At 49.6% G+C, this 26,335-nt stretch overlaps 1 protein-coding gene and 1 long non-coding RNA gene across 2 annotated transcripts; both read right to left on the reverse strand.

Moving 5' to 3' along the window:
• Positions 1–365: 365 nt before the first annotated feature.
• LOC143933203 (uncharacterized) lies at positions 366–25,420 on the reverse strand. Its single transcript, XR_013263040.1, has 2 exons — positions 25,343–25,420; positions 366–570 (listed from the first exon to the last, which is right to left on the reverse strand). It is a non-coding gene; the product is annotated as an uncharacterized LOC143933203 (long non-coding RNA).
• LOC143933987 (integrase/recombinase xerD homolog) lies at positions 19,680–23,545 on the reverse strand. Its single transcript, XM_077457215.1, has 2 exons — positions 23,298–23,545; positions 19,680–20,723 (listed from the first exon to the last, which is right to left on the reverse strand). Exons 1-2 carry the CDS (start codon positions 23,440–23,442, stop codon positions 19,747–19,749), a joined length of 1,122 nt encoding a protein of 373 aa, XP_077313341.1. The 5' UTR covers positions 23,443–23,545; the 3' UTR covers positions 19,680–19,746.
• Positions 25,421–26,335: the final 915 nt, after the last annotated feature.

The raw sequence follows: 26,335 nt of genomic DNA on the forward strand, positions 1-26,335 counted from the left end.
CTCCATTTGGGTATGGATCAGCCAGGCTGCTTCTGCCCCTCCAGACAGATTCTGTTGGCATCTCTGAGAACTGCTCTTCTACAGACCACTGATGCATTCTATTTGTGTTCCCGGTCGGGTGACTTCCCGCCGGGCTTGTTGTGAATTGGGGAACTCTGACATTAATACAAGTTCTGTTTTCTGCAATGGGACTATACAGGTTCTCAGTCTATAGCTATATCGCTACAACAGCTTCATGTCTTGGTAAAATATAACCTATATCTCCTTTTGAAAATAACCCTGATGACTTAGACTTACTGCATTTTGTCATGCCCACAAGAGTCCTAAAAACTGCAGGCAGTAAAAGCAATCTGGACACTCAGAGATGCTGGGAACATTTGCTATGCTTTATTTTACATTTGCTTTGGTGTAACATAGGCTTCAGTTATTCTCCGTAACATTCTTAATCCAGTCAGAATAGATACAGACTTTGCTGTAGACACCAGGAACTCCACGTTCTGCACAGTTTTTACCCCAGGAGACCACTCCATACAGCTCTCCATTGCAGACCAGTGGTCCACCAGAATCCCCCTATGAAACAAGAGGTACATCAGTGCAGGAAAGTCCTTAAGTACTAATAGGTTTTGTGTTTACTTGTGTGGGATAAACCACCCTCCAGCTTCTTAACCACTTGCCGACCGCCGCACGACGATATACGTCGGCAGAATGGCACGGGCAGGCATATGGGCGTATATATAAGTCCCTGCCTGCCCGCGGGTGGGGGGCCCGATCGGGCCCCCCCCCGGTGCCTGCGGCGGTCGGCATTCCTTCGAGAGCGATCCGGGATGAGGGGGCGGCCATTCATTCATGTAAAGGGAAAAACTAGTGCGCTCCACCTAGAATGTCATAGGAGAAAAAAATGATGTACATAGGAAGCAGCCAGCATAAAAAAGTGATCTCTGCACCAAAAATTAGATATATAGATTAATAAGAATGCGGCGCATTCATGGCCACCCCCTCGCGATCGCTCTCGACGAATGGAAATCCTTCGTGACATCACTTCCTCTCCTGTAATGTAAACACAGGAGAGGAAGTGATGTATTCTCTCCTCCGTGTCGGTATTTTTCGTTCCGGCACCGAGGAGAGAGGTTCGGTGAGTTGCACCAACACACCACACATACAGTAGAACATGCCAGGCACACTCACACCCCCCCTTTACCCCCCGATCACCCCCCCAATTACCCCTGCCCCCCCAGTCACAGTGACACCAATTGCTTTTTTTTTTTTTTGCATTGGTGTCATTTGTGACTGTAATAACTGTTAGGGCAGTTAGGGTTAGCCCCCTTTAGTTCTAAGGTACCCCCCTAACCCCCCCAATAAAGGTTTAACCCCGTGATCACCCCCCGTCGCCAGTGTCACTAAGGCTGGGTTCACATTGCAGCGGTTTGAGAACGGATGTGATTCGCACCGCACTGCAGTGCAAATCACATCCGATCTCTGTGCGATTCGAGTTCAGCCATACAGATAGTATGGCTGAATTCGTGTCGCACCCGCCGCACCCGCCGCAAACTCGCACGGGACCCTTTTTTTGGTCCGCAGCAGAATCGGATCGCATGGGTGTTCACACCATGCGATCCGAGTTTGCAGATCGCACTGCGATATGCGAACTGATCTGGGGGTGTCATTAACATTTCACTGACACTCCCAGCAGTTCGCATAGGGCAGTGTGAACTGCCGCCGGGAGGCATGCGATGTGGGAACCCGCCGCGGATTCGTGGCGTTCCCGCATCGCTCCAGTGTGAACCCAGCCTAATAAGCGATCATTTTTCTGATCGCTGTATTAGTGTCACAGGTGACGCTAGTTAGGCAGGTAGGTATTTAGGTTCGCCGCAACTTTTTATAGCGCCAGGGACCCCCATATACTACCGCATAAAGCCCCCTGATTGCCCCCTAGTTAACCCTTTCACCAGTGATCACCATATAACTGTTACAGGTGACGCTGGTTGGTTAGTTATTTTTTTATAGTTTCAGGGCACCCGCCATTTATTACCTAATAAAGGTTTAACCCCCTGATCACCCGGCGGGTGTCATTTGTGACTGTAATAACTGTTAGGGCAGTTAGGGTTAGCCCCCTTTAGTTCTAAGGTACCCCCCTAACCCCCCCAATAAAGGTTTAACCCCGTGATCACCCCCCGTCGCCAGTGTCACTAAGGCTGGGTTCACATTGCAGCGGTTTGAGAACGGATGTGATTCGCACCGCACTGCAGTGCAAATCACATCCGATCTCTGTGCGATTCGAGTTCAGCCATACAGATAGTATGGCTGAATTCGTGTCGCACCCGCCGCACCCGCCGCAAACTCGCACGGGACCCTTTTTTTGGTCCGCAGCAGAATCGGATCGCATGGGTGTTCACACCACGCGATCCGAGTTTGCAGATCGCACTGCGATATGCGAACTGATCTGGGGGTGTCATTAACATTTCACTGACACTCCCAGCAGTTCGCATAGGGCAGTGTGAACTGCCGCCGGGAGGCATGCGATGCGGGAACCCGCCGCGGATTCGTGGCGTTCCCGCATCGCTCCAGTGTGAACCCAGCCTAATAAGCGATCGTTTTTCTGATCGCTGTATTAGTGTCACAGGTGACGCTAGTTAGGCAGGTAGGTATTTAGGTTCGCCGCAACTTTTTATAGCGCCAGGGACCCCCATATACTACCGCATAAAGCCCCCTGATTGCCCCCTAGTTAACCCTTTCACCAGTGATCACCATATAACTGTTACAGGTGACGCTGGTTGGTTAGTTATTTTTTTATAGTTTCAGGGCACCCGCCATTTATTACCTAGTCTCACTAGTGTACCCCTAAATTTAGGGGTGTCTACTTTCCAAAATGGGGTCATTTGGGGGGGGGGGGTTTGTGCCATCTTGGCATTTTATGGCCTTCAAAACTGTAACGCCCTTAGAAAGCCTGAAGGCGGTGCTTGGTTTTCGGGGCCCCGTACGCGGCTAGGCTCCCAAAAAGTCCCACATATGTGGTATCCCCGTACTCAGGAGAAGCAGCAGAATTTATTTTGGGGTGTCATTTCACATATGCCCATGGCATGCGTGAGCAATATATCATTTAGTGACAACTTTGTGAAAAAAAAATAAAAATAAATAAAGTTTGTAATTTTCCCGCAACTTGTGGCAAAATATAAAATATTCCATGGAGTCAACATGCCTCTCAGCAAATAGCTTGGGGTGTCTACTTTCTAAAATGGGGTCATTTGTGGGGGTTTTGTGCCATCTTGGCATTTTATGGCCTTCAAAACTGTAATAGGTAGTGAGGAGTGAAGTCAAATATTTACGCCCTTAGAAAACCTGAAGGCGGTTCTTGGCTTTCGGGGCCCCGTACGCGGCTAGGCTCCCAAAAAGTCCCACATATGTGGTATCCCCGTACTCAGGAGAAGCAGCAGAATTTATTTTGGGGTGTCATTTCACATATGCCCATGGCATGTGTGAGCAATATATCATTTAGTGACAACTTTGTGTAAAAAAAAAAAAAAAAAAATTTTTTTGTCATTATTCAATCGCTTGAGGCAAAAAAATAAAATATTCGATGGGCTCAACATGCCACTTATCAATTTCCTTAGGGGGTCTACTTTCCAAAATGGGGTCATTTGGGGGGGTTTTGTACTGCCCTGCCATTTTAGCACCTCAAGAACTGAGATAGGCAGTCGTAAACTAAAAGCTGCGTAAATTCCAGAAAACGTACCTTAGTTTGTAGATGTGACAACTTTTGCGCAAACCAATAAATATACAGTTATTGACTTTTTTTTTCCCAAAGACATGTGGCTGAATACATTTTGGCCTAAATGTATGACTAAAATTGAATTTATTGGATTTTTCTAATAACAAAAAGTAGAAAATATCATTTTTTTTCAAAATTTGCGGTCTTTTTCCATTAATATCGCAAAAAATAAAAATCGCAGAGGCAATCAAATACCATCAAAAGAAAGCTCTATTTGTGGGAAGAAAAGGACGCAAATTTTGTTTGGGTACAACATTGCATGACCGCGCAATTACCAGTTAAAGCAGCTCAGTGCCAAATTGTAAAAAGACCTCTGGTCATTTACCAGCAAAATGGTCCGGTCTGAAAGTGGTTAAAGTACCCCAAAACCTAAGCAAAACCTTTTATACTGGTACATTCCATTTATTGAATTCTTTTTCAGTTATATTTTATAATCCCCCCCCCCCCCCCCCCCACACGACAACACTATGCCTGGCAGCTACCTCTACTGTCCACCCAATAAAAAACCCAGTGGTGATCAAATACCACCAAAAGAAAGTTCTATTTGTTTGAAAAAAATTATAAAAATGTAACAGTACAGTATTGCATGACCGCGTAATTGCCAGTTAAATAGCACAGTGCTGAATAGCAAAAAATGCCCTGGTCATGAAGGGGTTAAAATCTTCCTAAGCTCAAGTGGTTAAGTGGCACAACTTGTCGCTTCTGGTCCTGACCAGGCCCCTCTCTGCCCTGGGCCCCATAGCCAAGGCAGTAGTTCTGCCCATGGTCCTTTAGCAGCCATATGGTCTGCTATGGATATACTTATCATTAGGGATGAGCTTCGTGTTCGAGTCGAACATACGTTCGACTCGAACATCGGCTGTTCGTCCGTTCGGCGAAGTCCGAACATTTTGGTCCGTTTGCGCCAAATTCGTGTGGTGCTCACGGCCCACAATGCACTGCGATGGCGCAGTGCATTGCTGGCTCATGATTGGCCAAGCATGCACTGTGACCCCGCATGCTTGGCCAATCACAGCGCCAGCAGCGAGGAGAGCCATGATTGGCCACAGGCAGGATGCCTGTGGCCAATCATAGCTCAGGCTGTGTAGTGCATGCCCCACAATATATAAGGCCGCCAGCGCGGCGGCCTTGTGTAGTGTGTTGGCGTCTGAAGCAGTGGGTGTTCTGTGTACCTTCAACACAGTACACACCGATCGTTTTCGGCCGATTTTCGATCTTGCTGTTGTGTAGTGGTTGTTGTCTGCGTGCCCTGACCGCAGTATACACCGCTATATTCACCTCACCTATATAGCTAGTGATCTATCTTTTATAATAGAGCTTGCAGTCAGTAGTAGGAGCTAGTGCGTGCTGTCTGCGTGCTCTGTACCCAGTACATACCGCTATATCCACCTACATAGCTGTTCTCTATTTGAGCCCACTTGCCATCTGCAGGAGTTATTGGAAGTTGTGTGTGCTTCCAGCACAGCACAGTATACATCTGTATATACCCCTTTATCTCTGGTGTTCTATAATAAAGGCATCTGCAGGAGTTAGTGGGTGTTGTGTGCCTCTAGCACAATATACACTACCCAACTGCTTTTTACCCAAATCCCTTCAGGCCATTACCATGTCTGGAAGGCCAGCAAGGAGAGGCAGACAGGCGCGAGCCGATAAAAGAGGGCAAGCAGGCTCTGTGTCTAGAGACAACAGTGCTGGTCATGGACGCGGTGCATTGTCATCAGCACGTGGCCATGGGACACGCTTGTCCTTCTTTTCGGCAGCTGGACATGTTGAGCCGCAACATGCCAACGACTTGGTAGAGTGGATGACCAAGCCCTCTTCATCCTCCTCATCCTCTCTCACCCAGTCTCAGGGTACTAGCAAAGCAGCTGCCAACGTATCGTCTTCCCTCCTCTCAATGTCATCATCAGTGACTCCTTCCCTAGACCCACCACGTCCTCCTGAGGAGTCTCCTGAACTCTTTGAGCACAGTGTTGGGTACATGCTCCAGGAGGATGCCCAGTGTTTTGTAGCCTCTGATGATGACACTCAGCTAGAGGAAGGCAGTAGCGTGAATGCAGAGAGAGGGGATGCTCAAGAAGGACAGCAATCTGGCAGTCATGTTCCACAAGCTGCAGCATACTGCCAGGTTTGCTACAGCGATGAAGAGGGAGGGGATGATGAGGGCACTGACTCCACGTGGGTGCCTGGTAGGAGAGAGGAGGAGGAGGAGGAGGAGGAGGCAGGATGCCCTCCGGGGGCCAGCTTAGGGGCAGCACACTGACTGAATCACACTGCAGAGCTCCGCCTGTGCAGGGCGCTGCCTCTGCACGTTATGCTAAAAGTTCTTTGGTGTGGGCCTTTTTTGAGACGAGTGCATCAGATCGCACCGCTGCTATTTGCAACATATGTCTCAAGCGTATCTCGCGTGGCCAAAACATCAGCCGCTTGGGCACCACATGCTTGACCAGACATATGTTGACCTGCCATGCAGCTCGTGGCAAGCGTACCTCAAAGACCCACACCAAAGAACAAAGCGGCCCTCTCCTTGCTCCTCATCAGCTGGCATCTCCAACCCCACTAGACCTTCAGTGCTCTCTGAAACCTGCTCTGAGAGGAATGAAGGTGTAGAATTAGGTGTGTCACAGCCAAGTGTTTCCGGGCACTCTGCTAGCAGTACACCCACGTCCGATTATAGCAGGCAAATGTCCCTGCCCCAGCTGCTGGACCGGCGAAAGAAGTTCACTCCCAGCCATCCACATGCCCAGCGGTTGAATGCTAGCTTGGCTAAATTGCTAGCACTTCAACTGCTGCCTTTTCAGTTGGTAGACTCGGCCCCCTTCCGTGAAGTTTGTACAATGTGCGGCTCCTCAGTGGCAGGTCCCCAAACGCCACTTTTTCTCACGGAAGGCGATTCCGGCTCTCTACCGGCATGTGGAAGGCAATGTCCTTGCCTCGCTGGAGAGGGCGGTCAGCAGTAAGGTGCATATTACCGCTGACTCATGGTCCAGCAGGCATGGACAGGGACGTTACCTGTCTTTCACGGCCCATTGGGTCACTCTTCTGGCAGCTGGGAATGATGCAGGACAAGGTGCAGTAGTGTTGGAGGTTGTTCCGCCACCACGCCTCCAAAATGCTACTATTGGTTGTGACACACCTCTCTCCTCCACCCCCTCCTCTTCTTCTTCCTCCATGGCCTCTTCCAGTGCTCTGTCCTCAGAACCAGCGGTGCTCCGTAGGCGTTCCAGGGGCTACGCAAGTACGCAGGCAAAACGATGCCATGCCGTGCTTGCGCTGGTTTGTTTGGGGGACAGGAGCCACACTGGGGCGGATGTTTTGTCAGCTCTGCAGGGGCAGGCCGAGAGCTGGTTGATGCCATGCCAGCTTAAGCCAGGAATGGTGGTTTGCAACAATGGCACCAACCTCCTCTCCGCCCTCCGACAGGGACAACTGACCCATGTGCCCTGTGTAGCTCACGTCCTTAACCTGGTGGTGCAGCGGTTCTTGGGCAGGTACCCCGGCTTACAGGATGTCCTGAAGCAGGCCAGGAAAGTCTGTGTGCATTTCCGCCGATCATTTAATGCCTGTGCTCGGCTCGCTGAGCTCCAAAAGGAGTTGAACCTGCCCAAGAACCGCCTTATATGTGACATGCTCACCAGGTGGAACTCAACGTTGGCCATGCTGCAGTGGCTGCACACGCAGCAGAGGGCCATCAATGAGTACCTGTGCGACTACGGCACCAGGACAGGGTCAGGGGAGCTCGGATTTTTCTCACCACGCCAGTGGGGCATGATCAGGGATGCATGCACTATCCTGTCACCGTTTGAGGAGACCACAAGGATGGTGAGCAGTGACAGTGCATGCATCAGTGACACTGTACCTCTTGTCCACCTCTTGGAGCATACGCTGCGTGGAATAATGGACAGGGCACTTGAGGCAGAACAGAGGCAGGAAAAGGAGGACTTCCTTGCCTCTCAAGGCCCCCTTTATCCAGACAGTGTTCCTGCTGTGCCACCCATCACACAGAAAGAGGATAAGGAGGAGGAGGAAGAGGAGGAGGAGGATGATTGTGTCAGCATGGAGGTGGAGGCTGGCACTCAGCATCAGCAGCAGCAGCAGCAGTCTTGTAGGGATGATTTACAGTCTCAAGAAACACGTGGACTTGTACGTGGCTGGGAGGAGGTAGCTGCGGATCATGTTGTCCTTAGTGACCCAGAGGACTCCGGACTGAATGCCTCAGCTAACCTACGCTGCATGGCCTCCCTGATCCTGCAAAGCCTGCGGAAGGATCCTCGTATTCTTCGGATCAAGGAGAGGGACCATTACTGGCTGGCCACTCTCCTTGATCCACGGTACAAGGGTAAGGTTGCCGACCTTATCTTGCCATCGCAGAGGGAGCAGAGGATGAGACATCTCCGGGAGGCCTTGCAGAAAGGTCTGTGCAATGCGTTCCCAGAGACTGGGAGGTTACAAACTCCTGGTCCTGGACAACGTGTTGCTGAGGCATCGGTCAGAAGGAGCGGTGGAGAAGGTGGCCGTCTGACTGATGCTTTCAGACAATTTTTTAGTCTGCAGCCCCAAGGTATGATCGGTTCCAGCAACCATCGCCAGCGTCTGATTTACATGGTGCAGGAATACCTAGGGGCAAGGTCAGACTTGGACACCTTTCCCACCGAAAATCCTCTGGCTTACTGGGTCTTGAGGATGGATCACTGGCCAGAGCTTGCACAGTATGCAATTGAGCTACTGGCCTGTCCTGCATCCAGCGTTCTTTCGGAACGCACCTTCAGTGCTGCTGGTGGCTTTGTTACCGATCACAGGGTGCGGCTGTCTACCGAATCAGTTGATCGACTGACCTTCATCAAGATGAATCAGTCTTGGATCACCCACAGCTACCAAGCACCTGAAGCTGATGTAACCGAATAATTTTTTGGGAAATATCGCATCCCTTCAGGACTGCCTATGCTGATGCTGAGTGACTGTCCTGTTATGTTGATTGTCTATCCTCTTCCTCCTCCGATGATATGTTGGAAGAACATTTCTGTTTCTGGGTGATGCCATCAGCCCAATTTTTCTGCCCCTGTTTAACAGGGGCGTTTAATTATAATTTTTGATGCAATGCTTTGCAGCAGGGCTAATTCCTGCAATAAAACTAGAGTATATGGGAGAGGTTGCAGTGTGGTGGCACCAGCACCAGTGCCTAAGGCCCAATTTTTCTGCCCCTGTTTAACAGGGACATGTAATTACAATTCTTGATATAATATTTCACAGGAGGGCCCCTTCCTGTGCCCACCCAGAGTAACTGTGAGGACTTATAGTGTTGTGGCACCAGCACCACAACCACCAAAGGTCAATTTTTCTACCACTGTTCAACAATGGCATGTAATTACAATTCTTGATATAATCGTTCACAGCAAGGCGCTCCAGCGCCCAGCAAGAGTCACTTTGAGGGCTTACAATGTTGTGGCAAAACCAACACCTTGTTCCGCCATTTCTGCAGAGCATATAGGGCAGGCCCCTACTTTCAAGCATCCAACTTACAAACATCTCCTACTTGCAAACGGAAGGAGACAACAGCAAGTGAGATGAAAAAAGATGGGCGACAAAACAAATTATACAGGGGTGATAACCCTTCCCTATGTTTTCCAAAAAGCTTAAAAAAAGTTTTTTTGACTGGAGCTACACTTTAAAAATGTACCAGTTGAAAATAACAAACAGATTGAACTTAACACAACAAACCTACACAGTCCCTGTCTTGTTTGCACCGCCTGTATACTGCTGTTCTGAGTATATAGGGCCTGGGGGCCACACGCATTTCCTTTTTTTAATATGGGTACGGGGTTCCCCTTAATATGCGTACAAGACCCAAAGGGGCTGGTAATGGGCAGGGAGGGCTACCCATGCCATTTTTCTCAATGATTTTCAACCATATTGCAGGAACCAGATATAACATTAAAACCGCAAGCAGCTGTAAATGACGTTATTTCCGTTAAATGTCATTTTGTGCAGGGACTGTTCTAAACACGGGAAACACATGGCACTTCACAGGCATACTACAGACACCCCCCAGGCACCATATTTAAAGGAATATTTCACTTTTTTTTCCCACTTTAATCGTCATTAAAATCAGTGCTCCCGCCAAAACGGCCGTTTTTAAAACTTTTTTTTGCATTGACCCATGTCCCCTGGGGCAGGAGCCAGGTCCCCAAATGCTTTTTAGGACAGTATCTTGCATATTAGCCGTTAAAATTAGCACTTTTAATTTCCAACGTTCGAGTCCCATAGACTTCAATAGGGTTCTAACGTTCGTACGAATTTGGGGTCCGTTCGAAAGTTCTGGTGCGAACCGAACCGGGGGGTGTTCGGCTCATCCCTACTTATCATCCTAAAAATGCAATATATATCTTTAATACTCACCTGGAATGAGTCTTTGCCACCTTCTAGGTAACCAGCACAAAACATATTTGCAGTGATTTGTTTTGGATAAGAAGCATTACAGGTGGAGTCTGACAAAACAGGGAGATTAAGACACTGTTATAATGTTGCATATTTCACAAAAAAAAGTATAATATATTGTTATTAACTATAATGCAGTGCAATTTAGGATATGAGTAATGTGATACACTTCAACATTTTTTCATCAACATTTACATTATTTTAGGAGATGACAAAAGCCATATTATTATTTTTTTTTTTTTTACATTTGAAAAAACAAAAAGATATTCTATTAAAGTGCAGTTTCAGCTAAAGTAATTGTGTTCAGTGAAAGTGAAAGAAAATCTTGCAATAGGAAATGGACAGTAGTAATGGACGAACTTCTGACGGGAAGTTTCGCAAACGTGATCCGCAAATGTGCCCATTCGGTTCGCGATGGACCCTATTCACTTTAATGGCAGGCGAACGTTAAAAACCTCCAGGTCATATTTTCAGCCACAAAATACTTACTAGCTGTACACACATAGTCCCACAACATGGACACTGACATACCAGAAGTATTAAGTGAATCTGGGATCGACAACGACAAGCATTCTTTTTTTTATCTGTGAAATTTTGTAAATGCAGGAGCGCATGAAAGCCATGGAGGAGAGGCCAGGCTATGAAGGGGGTGCAGGAGATGATCAGTGCCACAGTCAGGGCAGCGCAGTCCTGGTCCAGTGTCCCAGTGTGCAAACCTGTGCTTGAGCCCCTGACCCCTCCCTCTGCCCAGCCCTTACCCCCACCTATGCAGGGCTCCACTACGGTGGTCTGGAGGTGCCAGTCCAGTGCTGATCCTCAGCCATGGTGCTGGCACTGCCTGCTGATTGGCATCTCGCTGCTATCTCCCTCACTGACACCAGCACTGAGATAGAACACTGACACCAGCACCGTGATAGAGACTGAGCACTGACACCAGCACCGAGATAGAGAGCACTGACACCAGCAACTTGCTGCGGGAGGCAGGTCTGCATGCAATCCGTGGCTGTAAAACCAAATCTACATGGGTGCCACGGGTTACATGCTAGACGGCCGTCAGAAGGTTCACCCAGTGGGTAGTAAAAGTTATATACCTTCCCTGCCCGTGTTTGCTACTGTAGACCACGTGTCTGTGGTCATGTATCTTGGCCCTGACACTGTGTGCCAGAGATACATTCACTTGCCGCTGAACATGGCCATATAGCTCTGGGATGCCCTTCTGTGAGAAATACTTCCTTCCTGGGACCTTCCATTGTGGTGTTCCAATGGCCACAAATTTTCGAAAGGCCTCCAAGTCCACCAGTTTATATGGCAGTAGTTGGCGGGCTATCAGTTCTGACAAGCCAGTGGTCAACCGATGGGCAAGAGGGTTATCCGGCGTCATCATATTTTTACGCTCGAATATTTGGCCCACGGAAGCCTGCCTTTTTGCAGAAAAACGTGAGGACGGCATGATGAAAGGTGGAGTGGAGACAATTCTGAGGAGAGAGGAGAAGAAGTAGAAGAGGCTGGATGGTGAGAGGATGGAGTGTGGCTTTGTGGGTTCCGTTGCTCCCACTGGGCTTGGTGATGGCAGCTCATGTGCCTTCTTAAGGCGGTCGTCCCTGGGTGAGTATTGGCGCGACTTATGCGTTGACTGCAAAGGCTGCAGATAGCAACACTATTGTCAGCAGAGGACACGTTAAAAAATCCCACACTGCGGATCCATGTGCCGGCGTCCTGGAAGTGCCAGATGTGACCATACATGGTTGATGGCTCGCTCCTGATACATTAGCAGTATGGTTTGTCCCTCCTGTGCAATGTAAGTTCCGCCTGCTTCTCCTCCCTATCTGCTGGTCCATATCTCCCTCTGAACTCCCCTCCTCTTCCTCTCTTGTGGGCACCCATGTGACGTCCTTAGACACGTCATCATCCACGTCACCTTCCCCACTGCTATAATTGGAGATCTCAGAGTAGGCAGCAACAGCGGGGACCAACCTTCTTGGGCTGATCTGGGTACTGTCGTCAGACTGCTGAATGCCAATTTCTGCTACCTCCTCTTCCTGATCCAATGCCAAGAATGGCTGCGCATCGGAAATGTCTTGTGATGGATGGGAAAATAATTCCTGTGACTCAAACGGAAGGTATATGGTGGTGGTAGTGTTTTTGGGAATGCACACAGCAGAGAGTGAAGAGGGTGCAGATCGAGAGGATGAGGAGGGTGCAGAAGAGTAAGGCTGAGTGAGCCACTCAACTAAGTCTGGTGTGTCCTTTGACGTAATCTAACGCACCTTCTGCAATTTCCCACTTTGGCTCAAGCCTGTTGCTCCTGCCCTACCCCTACCACCCCTGCGGAATGGCCTGCCTCTTCCTCTGCCTGTCATTTTTTAAATGACCCTGTGACAAAAAGTCTCTAGAGAAGTGCAGTATGTATGTGGAAGAGGGTATATAACACCCCGCTTCAATCTGTTGTTTTTGGGGGCCACTGGTCTATCACACCAGTTATAATACTTTTTTCTAATTGCGTTTGTCACTCTTTGTAGTATCGCTGCAGAACCGCTCAGCAGTCACAATGCTGCACAGTAGAAATGCACTATACTATGCTTTCTATATTTGAAAGTATTTTATATGTGTATTACACCCCTATATACTGCAAACCAAATAGTACACCTATACCAGTCCTTAAAAGGACGTTTGTGGACCTAATAGTAGCTAGCTAGTGAATTACGGACTGTCCCTGCTCCAAACAGCAAACTCTATCCATACATTGAGAAAAGACAGCTGCAGAATCGGTCAGCACTGCAGTGCACTATAATATGCTTTCTATATTTGAAAGAAAGTATATTTTAAGTGTATTACAACCCTGTATACTGTACACCTATACCAGTCCTTAAAAGGACTTTTGTGGACCCAATAGCTAGTGATTACAGACTGACTGTCCCTGCTCCATACAGCGTCCTTTCCCTACACTGACAAAAGACAGAATGTAAAATGGCCGACAGATCAGGTCTATTTAAAAGGTAGGGGGTATGTCCATGTGCTGAAATGTCTCAATTGGCTGTCCTGTACCCCATGATAGATGTGTCAGGGGTCAAAGTTCTTCACAATGTAAATAAATATGTCCAGCGTGAATAGCGCCATAAGTCCGCCGGTTTGGCGAAATGCGAACGAGCAAAGTTTGCCGCGAACTGACCGCCGGGCGAACCCCAAGGCCATCTCTAATGGACAGCAATACACACCTGACAGAATGTACAACCCTTCCCTGTTCTAATACAATCATCAAAAAAAATAAAAAATGGTAGCAGAGAAAGCGTGATGAAGACAAGAAACCAGAACAAACCAACGACTGCTTTGCAGGGCACAGCAAACGTTTTGGCTTAAAGTGTATGCAAGCTCTAACTTTCCTTGTTTATCCCTTTTGATATTATAATTCTAAAATAGACATAACAAAATGCTTTGCAAGGTTATGTGTAAGTGTAAAAAATGTATTTGATGTGACTTAAAGCGGAGTTCCAGGCTTTTTATGTTTATTAACCACTTGACCACTGGGCACTTAAACACCCTTAAATAACCAGACCAATTTTCAGCTTTCGGTGCTCTCACATTTTGAATGACAATTACTCATGCAACACTGGACCTATATGAATTTTTTATCCTTTTTTTCACACAAATGGAGCTTTCTTTTGGTGGTATTTAATCACCACTCGGTTTTTTTATTTTTTGTGCTATAAAAGAAAAAATACAGAAAATTCTGTAAAAAAAAAAAAAAATTTTTCTTTGTTTCTGCTATAAAATTTAGCAGATTAGTAATTTTTTCTTCATAAATTTTGGCCAAAATGTATACCGTATATACTCGAGTATAAGCCGAGATTTTCAGCCTCTTTTTTGAGGCTGAAAGTGCCCCCCTCGGCTTATACTCGAGTCATCGCTGTCTGCCTGCTCGATCAGCGTATCGAGCAGACAGACAGCGGCCATTCTAACATTCAAACGCCGCGCCTCCGCCTCCGCCTTCGCCTGTGATAGGCGGAACACTGAATTTCCCAGCAGCCTGTGTTCCGCCTATCACGGACATCGTCTCATCCTCGTACTACGGACGAGGATGAGACGATGCCCGTGATAGGCGGAACACAGGCTGCTGGGAAATTGAGTGTTCCGCCTATCACGGACATCCGATAGGCGGAACAGCAGTCAGTGGGAAATTGAGTGTTCCGCCTATCACCGACGGAGGCGCGGCTTTTGAATCCTAGAATGGCCGCCGACGAAGAGCTGAAGGACGGAGGCTCGGCTCGGGACGGGACGGGCCGGGACGGGACGGGCCGGGCCGGGACGGGCCGGGCCGGGACGGGACGCAGGCTGGACGGGACGCAGGCTGGACGGGACGCAGGCTGGACGGGACGCAGGCTGGACGGACACAGGCTGGACGGACACAGGCAGGCTGGACACAGGTAGGCTGCACGGACACACACACACACACACACACACACACACACGGATGCATGGACACACACACACACACACACGGATGCATGGACACACACACACACACACGGATGCATGGACACACACACAGGGATGGATGGACCCACAGGGATGGACGGACACACAGGGATGGACAGGCATGTCTCACCCTCGGCTTATACACGAGTCAATAATTTTTTCCAGTTTTTTGGGGGTAAATTGGGGGCCTCGGCTTATATTCGGGTCGGCCTATACTCGAGTATATACGGTACTACTACATATCATTGGTAAAAATAAGTACAAATTGGTGGATATTATTTGGTCTTTGTGAAAGTTATAGAGTCCACAAGCTATGGTGCCAATATCTGAAAATTTATCACACCTGAAGTACTGACGGCCTATTTCAATTCTTGAGACCCTAACATGCCAAAAAAGTACAAATACCCCCCAAATGACCCCTTTTTGGAAATAAGACATTCCAAGGTATTTAGTAAGAGGCATGATGAGTTTTTTGAAGTTGTCATTTTTTCCCACAATTCTTTGTAAAATCAAGATTTTTTTTTACTTTTTTTTTTCACAAAATTGTGTCATATTATCAGTTTATTTCTCACACACAGCATATGCATACCACTAATTACACCCCAAAACACATTCTGCTATTACTCCCGAGTACGGCGATACCACATGTGTGAGACTTTTACACAGCGTGGCCACATACAGAGGCCCAACATGCATGGAGCGCCATCAGGCGTTCTGGAGCACCCAGGACAATTCTGACATTTCTCTCCTACATGTAAAAATCATAATTTATTTGCTAGAAAATTACATAGAATCCCAAAACATTATATATGTTTTTTTAGCAAACACCCTGGAGAATACAATGGTGGTCGTTGCACAGTTATCTCGCACGGTATTTGCGCAGCAATTTTTCGAATGCTTTTTTTTGGAAAAAAAAAACAGTTTTGTGCTTAAAAAAAAAAAACACAATAAAGTTAGTAAAATTTTTGCATAAATGTGAAAGATGAAGTTACGCTGAGTAAATAGATACCTAACATGTCACTCTTCAAAATTGCACACGCTCGTGGAATGGCGCCAAACGTTGCTACTTAAAAATCCCCATAGGTGACGATTTTTTTTTTTTTACTGGTTATATGTTTTGAGTTACAGAGGAGGTCTAGGGCTAGAATTAGCTCTCGCTCTAACGTTCGCAGCGATACCTCACATGTGTGGTTTGAACACCGTTTTCATATGTGGGCGGGACTTACGTATGAGTTCGCTTCTGCATGCGAGCACATGGGGACAGGGGTGCTTTAAAAAAAAAATGTTTTTTTATTCATTTTACTTTATTTATTTTAGTTTGACATTTTTTTCCCCAAAAATATTTTTTTTGATCACTTTTATTCCTATTACAAGGAATGTAAACATCCCTTGTAACAGGAATATGGCATGACAGGTCCTCTTTACAGTGAGATGTGGGGTCAATAAGACCCCACATCTCACCTCTAAGCTGGGAAGCCTGAAAAAAAAAAAAAGATTCTGGCTTTGATTGTATTGGCGAGTCGGTAGAAGCACCGGAGGGCGACGGGAGGGGGGGATGTCTATGGCTGGGTATTGCAGGGTATCACCGACTATGGCTGAGTATGACTGGGTATCTCCGAGTATGGCTGGGTATGACTGGGTATCTCCGAGTATGGCTGAGTATCTCAGAGTATGACGTTGCAGAGTATTGCATTGCAGAGCATTGCAGGGTATTGCCGGGTGTTGCAGAGCATTGCAGAGTGTTGCAGAGTATTGGCGAGTGTTGCAGAGCATTGCAGAGTGTTGCAGGGTATTGGCGGATGTTACAGAGCATTGCAGAGTGTTGCAGGGTATTGGCGGGTGTTGCAGAGTGTTGCAGGGTATTGGCGGGTGTTGCAGAGCATTGCAGAGTGTTGCAGGGTATTGGGGGGTGTTGCAGAGCATTGCAGAGTGTTGCAGGGTATTGGCAGGTGTTGCAGGGTATTGGCGAGTGTTGCAGAGCATTGCAGAGTGTTGCAGGGTATTGGCGGGTGTTTCAGAGTGTTGCAGAGCATTGCAGAGTGTTGCAGGTTATTAGCGGGTGTTGCAGAGCATTGCAGACCATTGCAGAGTGTTGCAGGGTATTGGCGGGTGTTGCAGAGCATTGCAGAGTGTTGCAGGGTATTGGCGGGTGTTGCAGAGCATTGCAGGGTATTGGCGGGTGTTGCAGAGCATTGCAGAGTGTTGCGGGGTATTGGCGGGTGTTGCAGTGTATTGCAGAGTGTTGCAGGGTATTGCAGAGTAATGGCAGGGAATTGAGGGGTTAAATTTCGGTGAGCAGCGATGTGGGCACTGCAGATGCAGCCCACATCGCTGCTGACACCGATCTCTTCCCCCTCCGCTGTACCGATCAGTACAGAGAGGGGGAGGGAGGAACTGGCGTCATAACATGACGCCGGTTTGTTTACAAGTGATCACTCCGTCATTTAACGGAGCGATCACGTGGTAAACGGCCGCGATGAGTGGGCGTTTACCGTGATTCGTGATGCGCCGGGTCCGCAGGATGCTCTCGAGTGCGCGCCCCAGGGGGCGCGTGAGAGCGGAATTCTGGGAGGACATCACATGACGTCCTCCCAGAGTTAAACAACCGCCCTGTAGCCGTCATTCGGCTATGGGCCGGTTGTTAAGTGGTTAAAAGCCAGCAGGTTCAAAAAGTGTAGTTGCTGACTTTTAATAAACAGACACTTACCTGTTCCACGGTCCAGCGATGCGATCGAACGGAGCATCACTCCTCTTCCCCTGGTCGTAACAGCTTTCAGCTTCATGGCCGGGCATGCACGGCGCATGCGCGAGTTGCTCTGCACTTTCAGAGTGGACAGGAGGAGTCGCCTTAATGGTCCCTGGGTGGAAGGAGGAAGTGGGACAGGAGTGTACGCCAGGGACCTGCGTTCCACACTACCTGGAAGCATCGCACACCAGCGGTGTGCCCGGACCAGGGACCACTCCAGGAAGCCTCCTTCACTGCCCTAATGACAACCCATGACCTCTCCTTCTGGATCGCACAGCAGATGATGCCTATACATACCTAACTTTTCACTAAGTTTGTGAGTGAATCTGATTTTATTATTTTATTAAACAAAGACCTTTATACTGCACTTTGAGGGTTCTTGACTAGTGTAGTCTGAATGTTCCCCTTATACTATTCCTTATCTATTAGAAACGAGACCACACCATAGGTTGGAGTAAACTGGCCACAACAGCCTTTATTAAACATAACTCAAAATTACTCCAATAACTTGTAAATATGAAAATATATAAATATATAAATATATATATAAATATATAAATATAAATAACTTTATTAACATTAAACCACATTTTAATTAACATTAACTGCCCATTCTGGTGATCTCTGACGGTGACCACACTTAAGCCAATACCCAATCACTGCGGTACACCTGACCAACTTCCCAAAGGCCTCCACCTGTGACCGGTCGGAGACAACTTCCGCCAGTGAACATAACCGTATTCCCTCCAACGTTCAGGAATACCCAGAGGGGCCGATCGTTAGATGAGCCCCCCACACCCTCAGATCCCTTCTGAGTACCTGTCTACCGTCAGAAACCACCAGAAAACACACCGCCAACACGAAAAACTTTCAGCTGCCGTGACAACCGACGAAACCTGCAAAAGAAGAAAAGACCAGCAACAAAACACCACAAAACAAACACATAACAATAGGGCGGGAGGGTGGGAAAAACTGCCTCCTCTGTGTCACACTGGGCTCCGAATGATTCCTTAAAGCCACACCTCTCCCTTTTATGTGACCCCTCCCCTACACTGAACTTGTTTCCTGCAAACCTTTTCCTGAACTCCACCCATAAAGCTTAACCCTCTGTGTCCCTCATCCACACTGTCATGTCCAGCACTCCTTATATCATTGCATTCATAATCCGTGCTTCTCTTGACTAGTGTAGTCTGAATGTTCCCCTTATACTATTCCTTATCTATTAGAAACGAGACCACACCATAGGTTGGAGTAAACTGGCCACAACAGCCTTTATTAAACATAACTCAAAATTACTCCAATAACTTGTAAATATGAAAATATATAAATATATAAATATATATATAAATATATAAATATAAATAACTTTATTAACATTAAACCACATTTTAATTAACATTAACTGCCCATTCTGGTGATCTCTGACGGTGACCACACTTAAGCCAATACCCAATCACTGCGGTACACCTGACCAACTTCCCAAAGGCCTCCACCTGTGACCGGTCGGAGACAACTTCCGCCAGTGAACATAACCGTATTCCCTCCAACGTTCAGGAATACCCAGAGGGGCCGATCGTTAGATGAGCCCCCCACACCCTCAGATCCCTTCTGAGTACCTGTCTACCGTCAGAAACCACCAGAAAACACACCGCAACAGCCCGAAAGGGTGACCCCCTCAACCTTGAGGGCCGCCCCACACCCGAAGAGCTTTCTGTATGCCCTCCTGTAAGCCAAAGGACCAGAGGTCAATCCCCACATCCGATAGATGAACGCCATCCCGCCTAAGATAAAGCCCTACATTAACCTCCAATTCCCTGTGTCTTACCACAATGCCCCCGTTCTGCACTACAAACCGCCCAACAACCTTATTAACCCTAATCCTGGTTTTCTCAAGGCTGGCTAAAGACCTGGCCCCCCGCCACACCGTTCTGGCCACAATGTCTGACCACACCAAAATGGTGCCCGGGAAAAGGACTCGCATGCGCAACACATCAGCCTTGATATCCGCCAAAATGTCCTTCACTTTCCGAACTCCCAGGTCATTGCCCCCCGCATGAACAACCAGCACATCCGGGGGCCTATCCCTCAAAGCGAAACGCTCCACCTCCCTCATGACACGCTCCCACCTCATGCCCGGGAAACCCAACCACAATCACCTCTCCTGGCCCCCCAGCAGACGTACGAATGCCCCAGGATCCAAACGAGGCGTTGAGAACCTCCATCTGGAATGAAAACAAGAGAAATAACACAACAACCAAAGGAATGTTACAAGCACAGTCCTCCCCCCCATAAATCCCACAGCAAACAACCCCCAGCCGCACCCTCCTTACCCCAGTAGCAACTGCGGCCGGACATAGGACCGGAACCTCCGGGACTCCCATCTACCAATCCGGCGAACCACCGCCTCCTCCAGCCCACATCGAGCCGCCTCCGTGGCCGCCCCAATCCGAAAAGAGTGGGACGCGTAGTCCCGCTCATCCAAACCCACCGCCCTCAGGCATTGCCGAAAGACCGACACAAACTGAAAACGGGATAGAAAAGAGCCCTCCTCGTGCACCAAAAAGGGGCCCGCCCTCCCAGGCCGCACCGCCCGGAAAGCCCGTACCGCCGCCACCGGGCACACTACCGAGCCCGGCAGGGCGAGCAGCGTAATCGCCACTCCCTTGCCCCGTTGATCAGTCTTAGACCTACGCAACCGTATACTCACCCGATCCGCCACCACCTGCACATCCTGATCCAACAGACCCCCAGCCACCCGTTTTGAGCGACACACCAACTCCCCAATCCTAAAAGCCCCATAAAACGCCAACGAAAACGCTGCGGTAAACAGGACGGTCTCGTAAGCAGACGAGCAAACGTCCCCCAGCCGAGAACAAATTGCCACCAGATTGTCAAATGACACCGGCCGGCGCGCATCCCTACCCTTCCAATCCCTCCTGTACCCCTTCAACGTTTGCCTCACCCAAAAATCCTTCGTCCCGTCCGGCTCCCCCCACAGTTTGAACAAAAAGGCCAACCCCGCCAGCTTCCGCTCAATAGATGCGGGAGACAGGCCCGTCTCAATGTTCCGGGCAACCCAGTACAATACCACCCAGCGCCGGTCGGAGCCCCGACCAGCCACTCCAACCTCCCGCAGGAACGCCCACCATTCCGCCCACACTCTAGAATAAGCGGACCATGTAGCCTCACTCAACGACCTTTTTAACCAACCTGCGGCGATTCCAAGGGAAGTTCCCACATCCACCCGGGGCATGGCGCCCCCGACTCCTCCGCTCCCGGCGCCAGCTGCCGGAACTTGTCCCACTGAAAACGAGAGAGCGAGTCAGCCAAAGAATTCTCCACCCCAGGTATGTGCACAGCATAAACGTAAACATTGAGCCGCAAACAGCGAAAGACCAGGTGTCGCAGCAGCCGGATGACCGGGGGGGAAGAAGCAGTCATCCGATTGAGGACCTGGACCACCCCCATGTTATCGCAATTGATGCGTAACTTCAAATTACGAAACTCTGCCCCCCACAACTCCAATGCCACCACTATCGGGAACAATTCTAGCAAAACCAAATTGCCCAACAACCCCGCAACCTCCCATGAGCGTGGCCAAGGTTCCGCACTCCACCGACCCCGGGAAAAAAGCCCCATAACCCGTAGAGCCAGCCGCGTCAGTAACCAACTCCACGTCGAAGTTGCTCACTGGCCCCGACATCCACATAGCCCGCCCATTATACGACTCCAAAAATTCATGCCAAGCCCGCAGGTCCTCCTGGTGTTCCCTTCGCAAACGCACGAAGTGGGTAGGGGCGGTTACCCCGGCAGTGGCCCCCGACAGCCGTCGGCAGAACACACGGCCCATAGGGATGATCCGGCAAGCGAAATTCAGCTTGCCCAACAGGGACTGCAGGGCCCGAAGCTGAACCTTCGGCCGGCCCTGCATGCCTGCCAACTCCGCCTGCAGATCCCGTAATTTATTCTCTGGCAATCGACACTCCATTGCCATAGAATCAATCACGATTCCCAGAAAACTCAATTCCGTCACCGGGCCCTCCGTCTTATCCCCCGCCAACGGCACCCCGAACCTGCCCGCAATGTGCTGCAACGTGGACAGAAGAATCGCACACACATTGGAGGCAGGCGGGCCCACGCACAGAAAATCATCCAAATAGTGGATGACCGACTCCAGGCCCGAAACATCTCTCACCACCCATTCCAAGAATGAACTAAAAGCTTCAAAATAGGCGCATGAAATGGAACAACCCATGGGCAGGCACAAGTCCACATAAAACTTGCCCCGCCAATGGCATCCCAACAGCCGGAAGCTGTCCGGGTGGACCGGCAGAAGGCGAAACGCCGATTCCACATCCGCCTTGGCCATGAGAGCCCCACGACCATACCGCCTGACCCACCGTACCGCCGCGTCAAAAGACGTGTAGGAAACCGTACACGCCTCCGGGTCAATGAAATCATTGACCGACCCCCCTTTCGGAAAAGACAGGTGATGAATCAAGCGAAACTTCCCCGGCTCCTTCTTAGGAACTACACCCAACGGGGAGACCACCAGGTCCCCCCACGGCTGCACTTCGAAAGGACCACCCATCCGGCCCAGCGCCACCTCTTTACCCAATTTATCATCCACCACCCCCGGGTGATCTAAAGCCGAACGCAAATTCCTGGCCAACGGCGGCACCCCTCCCAAAGAACAGGGAATCCTAAAACCGTCCCGAAAACCCAGAATTAACCCCCGCGCCGCCGCACCATCCGGATACCTATTTAGGAAAGGAAGCATCCTTCCCAGGTTCACCGGCGTCATCCCTTTTTTGACCGGCGGCACCGGCACGCTGACCTTTTTTGAAACAGCGGGACAGGGGGTGGGTGCCGCCGCACCCGGAGCACTCATGCTTGAAGCGGCACGCGCCTCCGAATTTACAAGCCCCTTCATTGAAGGGCCAGCACACCCCCCACTTCTTTCCGGCCGGCAGTCCCGAGGAAGACGCACTCCCGGCCCCCCCCTGAAGAAACGGAGTGGGCGCCCGCGGAGCAGACATAAGCCTCATCCAGAGGCTTATGTCCTTGTGATCCCACCGCAGGTCAGCCCGCACTGCCTTACGCTGACGAAACTGCTCATCATAGCGCAGCCAAGCCAGCCCTCCATACACTCGGTGAGCCTCCCCAATCGCGTCCAGGTAACAAAATAACGCCGAGCAATGCTCGGGGTTCTTTTCCCCTATCACGCTAGCCAAGATAGCGAACGCCTGAAGCCAATTTGCAAATGTGCGCGGGATCAGCCGATACCTACGTTTTTCCTCGTCGTCCTTCTTGGAACTGTCCGGCTTAACCCTGTCCAAATTAAATTTCTCGAGGGGGAGCAAAGAGAAAATCTCCACATACTCACCCTTGCCGATCTTGTCCCGCACCTCCTGCTTCAAATGCGCCCCCAATGGGCCTTCGAAACAAACATAGACTTCGCACCGGGCAGCATCCGCGATCCTAACCAGGTCAGACCGCGCCCCCGGGTCCGCGGGCACCGGGGGGACCCCCGAGCCCACGGCCCCCGCATCCATGCTCCCCGACACCGCAGCAGGCGGTGAATCCCGCGCAGGAATGACCTCCGCCCCCCCGGCCCCCCCCACATTACCCGTCCAGGGGGCCACCTGAGGCGACCCGGAGCCCCCAGCAAACTTACCAACCAGGGCCTGCAGCCCCCCCAACAGCTCCTGCAACTGACCTGACGGCCCCCCCGGGGCCACAGGCCCCGCCCCCTGCGCTGAACCTGCCGCAACCCCCCCAATACGTCCCGGGATCCCGTGGGTACCGCACCCCCCTGCGCCACCCCCATCAGATCCCGCAAGGCATCCGCCAGCAATGTAGACTCCCGCAACTTACCCGGGCCCCCAGGGGCCTCGGCGACCGGTACCGGTCCGGGTGCAGAAAAGGACCCCTCCTCCTCCTGGGACAGCTCGCTCTCCGAACCGACCTCTCCAGCGCGCACCGGGGACGCGGCCATCCCCCTGTGCTCCGCGCGGTCCATCCGGTCCCTGCGATCCGGGACTGCAGGCAATGTCCTCCTCCCCCCGCCGCCCCCGGCATGCCGGCGTCTAAAACCAGCCCTGCCAGGCACCTTGGCAGCCTTCTGCGACCCACCCTCCCCCCCCTCCAGCATGTGACCCCCCCGGAGCGCCCCCCTCCCCCCCACCGCGCGGATGCTGGCCCCAGACCCAGCATGCCGCAGATCCCCCGCCACGTGCACCCCCCCTTGGCCTGCCGACCCAGAGCCATCCACCCTCCCCCCCACCTCCACCGGGCCCCGTGCGGTCCCGGCGCCATTTCCATGCGGCCGCGAAGCCCCGCCCCCCTCCGGTCGGCGGCGCAACGACCGCCCGGACCGGGGGGAGCCGAGAACCTGCCGTTTTGCCGGGGGGACCGATCGGTCCACCCCCGGGCTCCGGGAGTCACGAGGCGGCCGAGGAGTAGGCCCAGGAGAAAAACGCGCCGGAGGCCGAGACCTCCGCGCGCGCAGTGGAACCTCACCTGTCCCGCCGCCGTCCACATCGCCGTCCGCCAGGTCACCCACACGTTCCCGCAGCCAGTCCGCACCGTGCACCTCCGCCGCCCGTCGCAGCCGTGCGAAGAGTCCCTCGAGGTCCGCCATAGCAGAGGAGCAGCGAAAAACTGCCTCCTCTGTGTCTTACTGGGCTCCGAATGATTCCTTAAAGCCACACCTCTCCCTTTTATGTGACCCCTCCCCTACACTGAACTTGTTTCCTGCAAACCTTTTCCTGAACTCCACCCATAAAGCTTAACCCTCTGTGTCCCTCATCCACACTGTCATGTCCAGCACTCCTTATATCATTGCATTCATAATCCGTGCTTCTCTGTTCCTTTGTTTCTTGTCTATTCCAGAGTTTTTTGTGCATTTCAACTCAGAACTGGCAGCCCCCCCATTGATTTTTATTATACTGTTTTTTTTTTTTTAAATATGCCGTAAAAAACATTGTTTTATTATGACCATTGGTGATTGAACCAGCTTATTGTTTTTTTTCACTGCCCATTCTTCCCATTATTTCCCCTCCCCTCCCCCTCTTTCTTCCAGTAGTGAACCTGGTTATTGTCATATCCTTGTGTGCCATATCACAAACTGTTGTTTTCACTAAGGTTCTCTAACAGACCTCTGAGGACTTCACAGAACAGCTATATTTATACTGAGATTAAATTACACATAGGTGGACAATATTTACTAATTAGGTGGCTTCTGAAGGCAATTGGTTCTACTAGATTTTAGTTACCTGCATCAGAGTAAAGGGGGCTGAATACAAATGCATGCCACATTTTTTACATATTTATGCCTAACACATTTTGAAAACCATTTATCATTTTCCTTCCACTTTAAAATGATGTGCTATTTACGTTTTTGGTTGTAACATGACAAAATGTGGAAAATGGTCAAGGGGTATGAATACTTTTTCAAGGCACTGTATGTAGAGCTTTTTTTTTTTTTAAAGTGCAAGAGATGGTTAATATATCTGCCATCTTATTATTTTATGTCTATTTCCCATTAAGGGAGATTTATCTTTCCTTTCTATCTTAGGCATTCAACAGGAGGCGAGTGGAAATCTTGGACAGTGGTCACTGGAGCAGGTGTCCTCTTTGGAAAATGTCACCATTGCTCTTTTGTTCTAATGACCATTTTAAAATGTTGGGTTTCCCAACACTAACTATCTTGATGGCATTGGTGCCTAGAAGACATTGAGAAGATCACTTTCTCTAGCAGGGACACCTACAGTAATGACAACCTTTTAGGTTTCTAATCCTTATATATTCTATCCAAAACAGGAAAAATATTTTAGATATAATTGCACTTCAAGACAACACTATCTCTAATTTAAACTACAACAGAAATGATATGAGGGGTGATGGTAATTTGATTTTACCTGCAAGCCCCAGGAACAAGCATATCCAGATATAAAGCATAGTGAGCTGGTGGTAACTCTTGTTTGAGTTGTTGGAATTTTAAAAGGAACGTTGTCAGCTCCAGACAAGGTTTATAGAGGTCTGTATTGTGAGCAGATTGTCCTTTCCCATGACTCACCTCCAGACATCTGACCTTTCCCATAATATCTACAAAGGAAACAGTGACTACTATGTACATTTGTCATCAATTTGTTTGTTTCCAATTTATTTTGGGGTGTATTTTTATACATAAACTTGAAGAATATTTGGTGAAGCAAGTTTAGTATTTAAAGGTGCTAATTTCCCAACTATTTATATCTCAGCACCACATCCCAGGTAAGTAAATATCACAACTATAGTTTACGTCAGAAGCCTGTTGGAAAGTGATAAGAACTTTTTCTATATTTACGAGAGGATCAGAAAATTCACAAACAATGTTTTTTTTCTGAAAATCCATAAATTTTATTAGAAACACATTAAAACCGTTCATTGAACTGTTTTATTTTGTTCTGGTAATTTATACAAAATAAACAATATTTGTTTAACCACTACAGCCCAATTTTCAGCTTTCATCGCTCTCGCACTTTCAATGACAATTGCGCGGTCATGCTACACTGTACCCAAATGAAATTTTTATCATTTTGTTCGCACAAATAGAGCTTTATTTTGATGGTAATTATTCACGACTCCGTTTTTTATTTTTTTCCAGCTGCAGCGATCTGCTCTCCTCTCCTCAGCGACGACTTCCGTGTGAGGAGAGGAGAGCCGATTGCCTATCAATCGGCTGTTTGTTTACATCACATGACGGCCGTGATTGGGCACGGCCTTCATGTGATCAGGAGGGCCAATCACAGAGCCCTCCTGCCGATCCAAGATGCGCCGTGTCCGGGTGACACGAGCTCATCGGGATCGCGCCGCTGCGCGGCATCCCCCTCCTTCTGACGGACGTTCCTAAACATCCAGTCAGAAGGAGG

Source organism: Lithobates pipiens, unplaced genomic scaffold (assembly GCF_037356315.1).
Source record: "Lithobates pipiens isolate NorthernLeopardFrog02 unplaced genomic scaffold, aLitPip1_a1.2 Scaffold_27, whole genome shotgun sequence".
Taxonomy (NCBI): Eukaryota; Metazoa; Chordata; class Amphibia; order Anura; family Ranidae; genus Lithobates; species Lithobates pipiens.

Coding starts and splice junctions, on each gene's coding strand:
- LOC143933987 (XM_077457215.1), bottom strand. CDS start 23,442: ATGGACCGCGCGGAGCACAGGGGGATGGCCGCGTCCCCGGTGCGCGCT. Junction 20,724..23,297: donor CGAGGCCCCTGGGGGCCCGG/GTAAGTTGCGGG, acceptor TCTCGTTTTCAG/TGGGACAAGTTCCGGCAGCT.